We start from the raw sequence: 13063 nt of genomic DNA, 5'->3' as shown, positions 1-13063 counted from the left end.
TTCCTAGCTATCAGAGAAGATACTCGCTTTGTTCTGAGCTCGGCTTTTTGAAGAATATGATGAATAACATCCATTTAGAATTTGACTGAAAATAGCTATTTCACATATCTTTCTCAGCACAGCGAGCATACAATACTACAAACAATTCTACGAGTTAAGCCAGTAAAGGTTTGAGTCAGCAGTGTGCTGAACATTTGCTGATATTAAGAAGGTGCCTTTCACTTATGAATAATTCCTGTTGTGTGTAGAACTTACATAACAGTCTGCAGGGGACGTGGAGGTGCCTCTGGACGCCACGGTGTTAAACCACCGGGCTTGACAAAATGATGTGATTTAGGGCAGGACAGAATTGCCCCACATTATTCTAGCTTCTAGTTTCATTGCTTTGAAGGCTTTGAAAATGAGTTGATCATGAAAAGTTAATAAAATCTCCAGATCTCTCAACCTTGCTCTATTTTCTGCTCATTTTTCTAGTCTTCTACATTAATCTCATCATCCTGCCAGACATAAAGCAGCAGAACCAGAGGACAATAACAGATTTTCCCGCTCTAAGTGACTGTAATTACATGATCAAGTTCTACTGTATATTGTGCAAATACTGAAAAGTGTGTTGATGTGTACAATAAACTACGGTAAGGGCTATAAACTTTAAATTTGGGTCAGACAATTCCCTTCTACTTTCCATGCACTGTAGTTTAAGGGAACTCAAGTAGCAAAACATTTGACAAACCACAAACTAGAACACCTCACGGATTAATGCCTCCACCAGCCAGTCATGATGGACTTTACATCCATGCCTGTCCAAAATGTCCTCACTTTTATCATTGTGTTATTGCCAAAAATGTGTTGTGAAGTCACAGTGACCTCTGACCACTAGACTCTTGTCAGTTCATCATTGAGTGCAAGTGGACACTTGTGCCAAATTTGGATAAATACGCTCAAGGGGTTCCCAAGATATCTAGAGAATGGAAGAATGGGACGGACGGACGGACGGAAAACTTGAAAACATAATGCTTTCCGCCCCGGTTATTGCCGGCATAAAAAAACCCTTGTAATAGGAGGCTTTGCTCCATGTAAATACTCATCTGTATTCCATCTGTTAAACTATTGAAGGTTTTTGTCATCATCGGGCATAATTTGCGCTGCTTCTCTATAATATTCACCATGTAACTAAAGTACCATATGCACATAATATTAGATACACTGATTATGCATTCACACTGCAATAAAAACAAAATATATTATTAATGATTATGTTTTCTAGCACAATACAGCTAGCTGTATGGGAAATTGAAACTAATGACTGTGGTGTGGTTTTGTGCTCTCTCTGGTGCTGTTCATTAAAAGCATTTCCTTTGTGTTGTTATTGTTGTTCCCGAGGCTCATTTAATACTTCACATTCATTCCATTCAAATCAGATGCATCCCGAGAGACTGAAATTACCAGATTGTCGCTCTGACAACGCTGTGGTCTTTTCTTCCGTATGAAGTAGCCCAATACCTTATCCTTAAACACCTAAATGTGAAAATATCAGATGCACATTATTTGAAGATGGAAAACATCCTGTTTAGTGACAATAAGACCAGACATTAGCAGTAAAAATATGTTACATTTACATTTTGGGAAATATGCTTATTCGCTATTGTGCAGAGAGTCAGATCAGATGATATTGTCACTCACAACACGGCCCGTTTACACCTCTTTCTTTGTACACATTGAATAAACAACATATGGCATGTTAATTAGTGAGCTGCACAGGTGCTGGTAGGCAGATTTTGTTACCTTCAGACAGAGCAAGGCTAGCTGTTTCCCTGTTTCAGTCCTTATGAGAAGCAAAGCTAACTGTTTGCTGGCTGCAGATTCATATTAATCGTACAGACATAAGCACATGGGAGAAGTTTGTCTTCTTTAATGTCAGAAATCACCTTAGGTTTAGGCAACAAACCTACTTTAGGTTTAGTTAAAGATTGTAGTTTTGTGTTAAAAACACTTTCTGGCAAAAAAGCCCTGAAGGCAAACTTCTCCTCTGAATAAACATTTCCCAAAATGTCAAACTATTCCTTTAAAATTAAACACAAACTGTATAAATATATTCAAATGTTATCTTTGACTTATTTTACATGGTGTAAAAACAAACAGTGCTACACTTAACTATTTGTCTTTGTAGACAGAAGAAGAAGTAATAATTAAAATGGCATGACAATGTTTACAGGTTTATGTTCTAACAGTAAAAACTATCACTTTACCTCGTATAGGTAGTCAAATATTTCCAGTATTGTTAAGACACTGGCTCCGATAAACAGCCCCATCTGCCCTCCGATGTCACCTAGAGGAAGAGAGATTAACAGATATGGGCGGGTACGGCCATTGAACAATGGTGCGTGAAAGCATTCCCGGCGCTGTCACTTCTGATTCAGCATCTCTCTGGGTAATCTGAGCGGAGATGTCAGAAGTGTCCATCCAGCCCCAACTTCTCATCAGACCCAAACCCGGCTGACCTCGCAAGAGCATCAGATTATGAAAATGTGCTCAGCCTGTTTCACAAGTTCAAAGAGGAAACCTCAAAGCGCCCGGCGTGAACACACAATGTGAAATGTGCGACGGGGCTGATACCGAGGTCAACCAAATCTTTCCACAAAAATGAACCTGAAAATGCGAGAGGTTCTTACCGAGAAGCCCTGCAATTTCATAGGCCTTCTTCTGCTCAATCTTCTCATAATTCAGAGCTTCAAAGAAGATGTCCATGACCAATATATTTTCTCTGGAGAGAGAGAGGACAGACAAGAGCACACTCAAAAGAGTTAATTTCTGTTGATATTACAATAACTCCAAAATGACAATTCCTGTGTAACTATCTTTCATTATTGTTACATTGAAGGTGAACGATGGAGACCCGGGTCATGCTATGCCGCAACACATCCATCCAGCCATCAACAGAGGAAAGAAAACAGGCCGAGATCTGAATAACGGACCGCTACCAGACAATACTTACCCAATATATTGCTCAGTTTTGTTGAATTTCTTAGCCAGATATTTAGCAGATGCCTTACTGGGGATCTTAACCATGGACAGCTCCTTGCCATAGCGAGTCATGTTGCAGGGGGTCTGACAGACACAGTAATCGTTGTCTTTCTCTACCAAAAAGCCTGTGGATGATCAAAGTTATTTCAAAATATTGTGACCGCTGCCAAGAATCAAACAAACCTGCAAACAGAGGATCTCTCTAAAAATATCTCCGCACACAACTGAAAAACTACACTCGCTGCCATCGTTCACTTTCCATGAAAGCAAATAATGACTGAAGTTATGAAACAGAGGAGGGGGGCTCTATGAGATTTATGTGACATCAGACGAAGCATCACAAATCTTTCTAATGGAATTTTTAAACAATCATTTTACTTTATTCTTTTTGCTTCGGCACTGTCTGAGATGAAAGTAATTTCAAGTTAAAACTACAGCGGTGTTATGTAAAAGTACTGCTGCCGAACACCTGGTTGAGTTAATGCACTCGTATTTTATACTTCTGCACTAAAGCGTGTGGGCTCACCTAAAGCCGGGTCAGCACAGTCTTTGTACTGCTCAGGTGTGCAAACTGTTGAGGTCCCTGTTTGAAATAACATAAAGGGGAAAATAAATCACACAGATCATGTAAAAAAAAAAAAAAAAGCATTGGCAACATTTCAGTCTCTCTGAAATCATACCAGGCATGTGAACCATTCTGCAGTTGCAGTTCTCCAGCAGGTACCGTGTTTCACAGTCGATGCGGCAGGCGGTGATGCTGTACGTGGAGAAGAATTCAGAGTCTATCGGAGTAGACTTGCAATCTCCCCAAGGCGGCGGGAGGTACTGAAGCTGAAAGAGCAAACAGCACATGTTTTCCCGTCAGTATGTCAGCACACAGGATTACAGCGAATAACATAATGCAATGCCCAGTACACCTGGAGGACAACAAGCTGACAAAACCCAACACAAATCTTTCAAACATTAAAGAACAAAAAAGAAAGAAAGAAGCATTTCAATGAAAATGTGCACTCAGACAATATTGGCACAAAATGTCCAGTCAGACATGACATAATCGCTCATGTACGGCAGCAAGCAGACGTCATGCAGAACATTACTGATGCAGGTCTAGTCCCCGGTAGGAAGCAGAATACCACGGGAATAGAGACAGGCTTTATAGAAATCTGTAAAATATGTAGATTCAGACAGGACACCACAATTAATGGACAAACTTTACAACCCTGGGAACAGAATTCAGAGAAATAAACAGTTTTTGAATGAACAAATACATGAACTGAATTTAACAGACCTTATACTCTATTCCATCCTATTTTATAGTAAATATTTGATGAATAAACTATTCTCCAGAAGCTCATAATGGTGGTTTTATTGTTGACTAACTATACATATATTCTTATCGAAGCCCATGGGAGTTTATTATAAAACTACTCTGGCCTGCGAAGCTCTGTGAATTAAAGAAAGAAGTGAAGTCAGCCTGCAGTCTCATTAGAGGTAAAACTCTCATTAAAAGGTTGAAGAGGAGGTCATTACTGTTCATATAAGAGGAACTCAGGGAATCCTAAATGAATCCACTAATCAGGAATGTTTAATGCCTTTTTAATGCCATTTTTTTTAAGGTTTTGGTTCACAGTAAACATTTGACCCACGGTGCTCGTCTTGTAACTATATGTGCCCCGTGTGCGATGTCTCTCTAACACTTTAAAGGAACTCCTTTTTTTGGTGTACCGACATTTCACCAGCAACAAGACTTGCAGTCCGTTTTTAAAGTCTTGTTTCCAGCAGTTTATGGTAATGCCTGTCTACCACTCATTTTCATGACAAAAACAAACCAATTATTTATGAAGGCTAGCGATGCTTGCTTGGGCATTGGAGCATATAGCTGCTAATTGCAGTGGGAACTGGCCAACAATCAATGCCAAAGGCTTCTTTTGGCATTGATTGATGCTGATATTGTCACATTAAGGTTCACTGTAATTCTTCATCATCTCCAGCAGTTCTAACAAGGCTTAACTCTGACAATCTAATGGTCAGTTACTCGATTGAAAGTAACAGACCAGTTCACTGACGGAGTGGAAAGGAACTGGCAAACATTATTTAGCCCTTCTTGGACTCCATTTCTAGCCCACAAGCTCTCATAACCGGAGTTTAAAAAACAATGCCGAAGTCTTCATGGGTGATAAAACCCATTGTCTGGTCCCTTTCAGATGACATTAAGTAGCGTTCCAGTGGATCGCCCCGATAACACAAAGGCAAAACAAACCAAAAAATATGTAGATGGTGGTGAGAGGGTAAAGCCAAACAACTGCTTCGCTGAAGATACAGACTCGGACGAATGGAGCAAAGCTGGAATGAAACCCAGGAGATGCTCGACATCTTTTAAACAGAAAAACAGAGAAGACAATGGCGATAAGGACGGACAGCAGATGCTGTTGGATGTTGTCACTTCAGCCACACATTGGGGGACAGATGGATCCATTCCTCAGAGGGGGGGGGGGGGGAAGACCAGCAGATTAAAGTGTGGAATCTTACTGATGGGTGTGTTGCAATTTAACGATACAGTAACTGTGGCATGCAGCAAGCCCAAACAGTCATACGCTACCCTCTGCTCTTGGCTGGAAACGAACGTTTGGAAGCCGGGGGCGACCCCGAAGCCCAGCTGGTGGAGGAAAGGAGGCTCTGACTGAGTGTGAAGCTGCACCTTTATGCCGGCCTCATAGGACGTCTCATCTATGGCGAGGGGTGAGGGGTGAGGGAACACAGCCCACATGATTATCAAAATATTAAGGAGGAGCAACATCAAGGTGAGGGACAGAGAGACAGCTCGTTGTCAGTATAACAACAAAACAGCTACAACTCCCATCTTTTTTTATATCCAGTCAGGCTGTTGTCATCCAGCATTCATAGCTATACCTACAGAAAATACTCAATGTAATTCGTAGATATCCACGTAATCATGAACGAGCAAGTAAAAAGACTGCAAGAGCCCTCACAGGGGGGTGGTTGGGTCGAACAAACACCCAGGAGATCGCTGTTGGTTCACCATGTGAAAGAAGAACTTAAGGTTGATTCGTCTTTTGTCACGTGACTAGTGTACTTCAGTAACGGCATTTGCGTAATTATTTGAAACCAAACAACAATCTTTTCCTAAACTGAACTAGGTATTTTTGTTGCCTAAACCTCCTGTGAAGACGGAAGTTTATTTTGAAAAGACTGGATGCATGTAACGAGCGGAAATTGACAAGTCTTGCTGGGAGTTCAAATAAAAACGGATGGAAAATTCAGTAACTTTTTGTGAGATATCGTACGAAGCATTGTATGAGGATACGTTGATCCACTCAGGGTTTAGTTTCGACCGTTACACTTCTGGTGGTATCTTCGTGTCTCTCTGATCTCACAAATCATAGCTTCATCCAGTTGTCTATCATTCCACTGAGAGCAGTGTCGCTGTACTCGTTGGAGACTGATTGAAATTAATGCTGGCCAGCCTTTAATGACAGTCTAATTAATTTAGCTCATCTTGTAGGCCGTAAACACGTCACGATTATAAATGGCAATCCATGCACTTTTGCTTTCAGGAGGAAACTTTGTGATGGTGATTAATATATGTGATTAATTACATATTCACTTCTTGGAGATGCCTGAATGATGATACACTTGGAGCATTTTATAACACTTGTAAGGAGGAATGGAAAAAATCATATACAACATGTTTCAAAACTGCTTCCCAAAAATAGAATTTGTCATCTTTGTGATGTGGTGTCTGTTTTAGGAGACCAAACTCTGCCTCCATCATCCCGTGTTATTCTGCTAAAACAATGGTGGAAGATTTTATTCCATCATTTATCTCATGCTCGTGAAACTGACCAAGACCATTAACTTCAGGAGCAAAATCATTTAAATGAGGCTTGATTAATTTCTCAAGTAATGAATTAGATGAACTGCTGGAGTATCCATTACTTCAAGACTTCACAAGGACTGATTATGTGGTGGGAGAATTTAATGAGCCTGCGGCTCAATACAAAAACGCTCTTGATCTCAAAGGTAATCATTGCAAAATCCTAAAAATCCTTTGTGGCACAGGCGCCATTTTCTTGTGACTTACAAGGAGGGTTTTTCAGTTTGTCGGAGGATATTTCCCTTTTCCTGTCACTGTTTTCATTTTTGGGTTTGTCTGCAATTCCAGTGTAGACAAAAGAGGCCCAATTTGAATGTGTTGTCTTGGCAACATCACACGACTGCTGTACAGTTTCATTACATTTGGAGTGGACGTCCATGTGAGCTCAGTGTTAAGACCTTGAGCACAGGCTTTCCGATCAATTCGGACTTAACTATAGTTATTACTTTCAGTCCCTTACTGAGTGGATAGTTGAGGGCCAGAACCTAAATCTCCACAGAACCTGCCGGAGGCTTTTTTTTTTAGCCTCCCTTGATATTGTGTGCTTGAACACCCATTTTATCGTTTCCCTAAATCATAGTGCATCTTAAAATATGTCTTCAAAATAGCTGGGGGTCATCTTTCTCATCAAACAGCGCATTAAAAAAAATAAGCTGATATGATGACGGGTGAACCAGGCTTCTTTTAATGGTTCAATATAACATCAAAAACATGATGATAATATTAATATCTTTCCCTCAAGATGCCGCTAATCTTGAGAGGGCGTCTTCTGAGGTCAGATATTTATAGTCTTTCAAGCAGTCGGATTTTGGCTTGCAATGATTCCAGTGAGAAAATATCCTGAAAGGGTGTTTATTATAAGAAAACCACCTTAAATTGGGTTTATGTTTTATTAATCAGAGTTATTGTTTTGAAGCCTGCTGACCATGGCAGAGTGGATTTTTCACAACATGCAAATAAATTGTATTCTAAAAGTAGTGAAGCGTCAATATTACAAGAAAAACAAACACTCTGAGCTGCCACATATTTTTGTGAAGTCTGAGGTTCTTTTGGCTGAGATAAGCACAGTATGCTTGTATGCTTGCATCCAATCATTACTTGGTCCTGCTCTGTCAATATTCCTTGGCAGCTATAATCCCAGTTTCATGTACCAAGAAACGCCGGGTGTTTGTATAACACCTTAACCACACATTTATTTCCCGCACAAGGGTAAATCAAAGATCTGATTTTGCTCCCGTCTCTTGTGACACAGAGGTGATGGGCATTGGCTGCCGAGGATTTCGGGGACAAACACAGAAAAAAGCAGAGCAAAAAAATAAATAAAAAAGCCGAGGTCGGAGGGGAGGAGGCCGAACATTAGGAACCTGTTGTTGTTGACATGACACAAAAGTTTGAAAACCAGGGGCCACACCAAATCCCAGTTGGTCAATGAAGGGCGGCTCGTCCTGGCTGTGGATCTGAACCTTGATGCCTGCTTCGTAGGAGGTCTCATCTGTGGATACAGCACGCCAGAAAATGTAACAACAAGTGCGGTCGCCTGTGGAAACCGCCGCTGTTTGGCTCTGCCACCGATACTGTGCCTTAAGAGCTCATAAAGCCCATGCTGGAAGCTAATATCAGACTCCAACGTTAGGAAGTTGGAACGGCAATAAACAGATTTACAACCGAAGATTCATTACACGCTGTATTCTTTATGAATGTACGATACAGTGGCTATCAACGAATACAATATATTAGACCGGACGTCAGTTGTAGACCTGGAGAAACATATCAAGATAATACGTTAATAAACAGTAGCAAATCACTTGTGTGTAGTGGAAATTCTGCAGAGATTTAGCAGTAAAGTGTATGAGGAGACCGGGGGAAATCTTGGAAGTTTGTTGTCTACATGAAGTGATGCATCCTCTTGTTACAGTAATGACAAAGGACTAGAAGAGTAGTTTGGATTTCCAGGGTGACCCAACAAGACTGAGGGTTTTTTTCACAAAAGGGTTCAAATGTTACCGCACTGACCTGTCTCTCCCCAAACCGGCAAGTATTCATCCTGCTGAATGTCCAACATGATCTCCAGGCCGTTCCCCGTGCCGCCTTTCAACGTGGTCAACAAAGGGTTGCCGTCCAATCCGGAGTTGAATGTGTAGCATTTTCCGTAGCGCGTGTAAATCTGTGAAGAAAGAGCACAGCAGAAACGGGGGGGGCATTAGCGAAAAAGTCACAGCCTTCCTCCGCAGGTAAATTGTGCACCTGTACGAGATGTATTACATGTCAGCCTGTAATTGTGCAGGACAGCTAATCACTGCGGAGGCTTTGTGAATATCTGAGAAAGCAGTGCCGGCGTTAAACAGACACCTGGCTCTGATTTGAGGAATTAATGTGCTTTCCTCAGCAGCAGCAGCAGCAACAGCAGCAGCTATCAATCTTTACCCAATTTCACTACAGATTTCCCCTGAGTAAGTTAGGGCAAATGTACTATTTTGCAGTCATTTAATAAGAAACATCTGAGGTGGAGGCTCTCTGGACACACAGACCGACTCTAAATTGGGTTTGTAAAAGATATTTGTGTGTCTCTTGAGTTACAAACTTCTTGAGAGGCCGAACCTGTGCCAGTAAAGCTCAGCGGTACTTAACGCCTGATGTGCGATCTCCATTTGCTCACACCAAATATCTTTCCCGTTTAATTAATCCAGTTGGCTGAAGTTACGGTATTTAATTTCAGCTTTTGCATCGGTGCTTACAGTTGACAGATACACTTCCCCCCCCCCAAGTTATTGGATATTCTCTGTGATTGAAAAAATTCTCCATCCTCTGCCAAACAAGTAAAAACAAATCAGTATGATGATTAGAAATGTTGACATTTTAAACTGAACTCTAAAAGTTTGGATAAAGACTAAGAAAGCTTAAAATTCTGAATAGGGCTCGAGGGTGTTGAGTAAACTCAAGATAAGTTTATCAATTTGCGACAAAACTATCAGACTGTAGAATTGATTGGTTATGCAACACTCCGAGGAACTAGAATATATATTCCTCCTGCATTCCAACACAATATCAGAACCTGCAGAAGAAACAGTTGTCATTTTAGTTCTACACCATTTTACATTGTGACAACTCCTACAGTACTGTAAAGCCTTAGATACAACTTCATCGCAGTTACATCTGCATCAACATCTGTTCGTTTCTGATCCCAACAAACACAAGTACACACATAAATGGGGGGGATTGTAAATGAGTCACCACTACATCATCAATCATCATGAAACTATGGAGGCATAGAAAGGCTTGAGGAAGCTTTGAATTTTAAAAGCAATTTAAAAATGCTTAATTGTGTAATTTAGTCACGTTTGAATATTTAACATTGTAGATTAAAACCACTGAAATATTTATATATTTGTGTATTTATAGGAATTTTCTGTAATAATAATTACAGTAATATCAAGTATTGCCATTTTAATAACTTGATTTTCAATAACGTTCTAGACCTCAAAAAGAAAATGGAAGTGCAATGAAACTTCACATTTTTAAGCATGTAAGGCTGGAAAGTAAAGGGATGTCACCTAATGGTTAATTTTGACTACACAGTGTGGTGGTGAGGTCGAGCGCAGAGCAAAAACTCAACCAGCATTGCAAAGCCGATCTCAAGAGATCAGAGGCAGCGTTCCGTGTCCAAACACAGACGGACTTACATACAGCTCAGACAGACGGAGACAGCGCTTTGGTCCTTCCCCCTGCTGCCTAATGAGCTCTGCAAAGTGACAAGGGACCTGATTTTAAAGATTCAGATTTAAGTTCAGATAAATAAAAACGGGAGCTTCATTCAGCAACACAACACCGTTTAAATCCAAAACTAAGATTGTACATCTGCACAGATTTGTGCAAAACAGAGAAGCCTCCAAGGACATCTGACACATCGCAGAGTGCAGGACTTTGCATTTCAACTGGCTCAAGACCAGTCGAAGTCGTCACAGTTACAGGTTTGATTCTTAGGTCTCTGTAGATATTCAGACCTACAGAGGCAAGTGGTGAAATGTGATGCCAGTGACAGGTTAGTGTGTTAAATCTACGACTGTGTTCCCAGATATAAATTATTCTCAGTGCAGTGGAAATAAATGAGTCCCTCTGCATGCATACTTCTCACTGCAGAAGTCTCCGTGAGCCTTTTAAATACATTCCAGATGGGGTTAAAGGATGCGTTGAAGGCATTTGATAGAAAATAATACCACTCTGAATAGTGACATTATGGTTCACAAACATCTCCCACTCCCTCCATGCAGCATTCAGTGCTCACTCAAAAAATGAATGGGTGTAATAGAAGAAGCTCAGCCGCCTTTTTGAAACAAGACCGTGTATTCCACCTGCCCTCCAGATGTTTAATTAGGAAAGCTCCAATTTGAATTTGAACTGATTTACGACGTCTGAATTATTAACGCTTTAATCTTTCTTCCTTAATACTGTTGTCACGGGACATAAAGCAAAAGATGCGTTCAAGCAACAGGAAATTCGAGAACTCTGCAGCGACAAACTCGAAAGACTGTAACGCAGACGCAGAAGTCATTGATGATGACGTGACATTGAGATTCCACCACAACATGAAGGTAACGTCGTACTTGTTTCCTTGAGTGACTTTTTGAGAACATGACGCTTAAAGACGAAAAAAACTGTTGTGTCTGAGAGGCAAAAACAGGACACATCGACACCTTGAAACACCCTGAGAGAACGAGGCTGCGTCGTCAAACGCTCGCATGAATTATTAATACACCTTGTAAACAACATTCACATCCACACCTGACAAACACCCTCTTTCTTTCTGTACATACAGTGCTGAAGTTTTTGTAGGTGCAGGTTTCACCTCGGAACCTGCACTCCAGCAGCATGTCCTCCAAATGGTGGCCGAGGCGTCCCATCATCTCGGTGGTGTTGATGCTGTAATCAGGGGGCGGGGTGTAGTTGTCGAAGTCCAGCAGGCTCAGGAGACCCTGTTTGTGGCTGTCTTTGAGGATGGACAGGCTCCTCTCCATCACGGTGTGGTTCGAGTACATGAGGTCCATCCAGTAGCCGCTGTGATACAGGTCGTCCTTGGTCAGGGAGGACACGCGGAACACATTTTTGTTGCAGAAGGTAACGGCTGGGAAGGACATGTTGTGAGCCCACACCATGTAGATCTTAGTGATGGCCGGGTAGGACATCAGGTAGTGGATTCGATTCCAGGACCAGGTGCACAGGAGACTCAGGCAAAGGAAGAAGGCCATGATCCAGATGACCCGCTGAGGTATCGACTTGTCCGGAGAGAAGACGAACTTCAAACCGTGGATTTTGGTCTTCATTATGAAACTGAACGTGATCTCTTTCCACGTTGGTTTGAGCGAGCTGGACTCCGTGTTACGGAGACGGGTCTCTTGGGCATCATTGCCTTTGTGTGGCCCCAGGGCGACTGCTTCGGACGTGGCTGCTTTAACCATAATTGCTTGTGTCAAGGCAAGCGCTTCACCGTATGCTGTTTCTTAGTAGCCCACCTTAGACATCCCACATTTACACACAGTGGCTTTCTCCACAACCATGCCCAGGTTTGTGTATCCCAGATTCCAGGTAGCAGCGACTGGAGTCCCAATGTGCAGCTGTCCCACTGTTCAGGCTTGAAAATTCTTTGCCGTGAGCTCCTTGGGGGAGGTAAAAATTGATTTACATACTGATTCCTTCATGAGAGAAACAGCTGAATCACTCCATTAACGAAAACCATCAAGCGTAACCATCACCAGTCCTCCATCAATAGATAAATGGACGTGATAATTGCAGATGTGAGCGACGGCTTCACTCCCAGAGGCAATCACTCTGAAAATACGGAGAGGCTTACCCCTGTTGCTCTGATCTTTCACTCCTCCATCTCCCTCTCCAGTGGCAGACAATACTTGCAGATTTCGGTGGTTTTTCTCTTTGTGCAGTAGCTGCCCGGAACCCAACTCCTCCCTTTTTCCACAGATTGAAGAGATGCTTTTTTTTTTTTTTTTAACACTGTTGACTTGCAGCCTGCAGAAAGGAATATAAAGCTTGTTGCCTCTCTACATGCGAATGGAGAATGAGGTGGAGCCAGTGGATGAAATTGTTTTTCCTCCGGTGATGAAGTAGACCTCCAATGGCATAGAGAGACGAGGGGGG

At 41.7% G+C, this 13063-nt stretch overlaps 1 protein-coding gene across 5 annotated transcripts in view; it reads right to left on the bottom strand.

Moving 5' to 3' along the window:
• asic1c (acid-sensing (proton-gated) ion channel 1c) overlaps window positions 1-13063 on the bottom strand; it is an 80573-nt gene that overhangs the window by 5656 nt on the left and 61854 nt on the right. For 2 of the 5 annotated variants that reach the window (XM_031865334.1, XM_031865336.1), the window contains exons 1-9: window positions 11728-13027; window positions 8930-9080; window positions 8281-8408; window positions 3702-3852; window positions 3548-3604; window positions 2993-3146; window positions 2670-2761; window positions 2247-2326; window positions 1444-1515 (exon numbers count right to left, since the gene is read on the bottom strand). In XM_031865334.1, the coding sequence (XP_031721194.1) occupies window positions 1444-1515; window positions 2247-2326; window positions 2670-2761; window positions 2993-3146; window positions 3548-3604; window positions 3702-3852; window positions 8281-8408; window positions 8930-9080; window positions 11728-12369 (1527 nt within the window). In that variant the 5' untranslated portion in view covers window positions 12370-13027. Of the gene's footprint in view, window positions 1-1443; window positions 1516-2246; window positions 2327-2669; window positions 2762-2992; window positions 3147-3547; window positions 3605-3701; window positions 3853-5620; window positions 5749-8280; window positions 8409-8929; window positions 9081-11727; window positions 13028-13063 lie in introns of those variants that run through there. The other 3 variants (XM_031865335.1, XM_031865337.1, XM_031865339.1) reach the window with 3 other exon arrangements.

This window comes from Anarrhichthys ocellatus, unplaced genomic scaffold (assembly GCF_004355925.1).
Source record: "Anarrhichthys ocellatus isolate YVR2014 unplaced genomic scaffold, GSC_Weel_1.0 scaffold32, whole genome shotgun sequence".
NCBI lineage: Eukaryota > Metazoa > Chordata > Actinopteri > Perciformes > Anarhichadidae > Anarrhichthys > Anarrhichthys ocellatus.
Note: the sequence above shows the minus strand (reverse complement) of the source record. Positions and strands in the feature narration are given on the sequence as shown.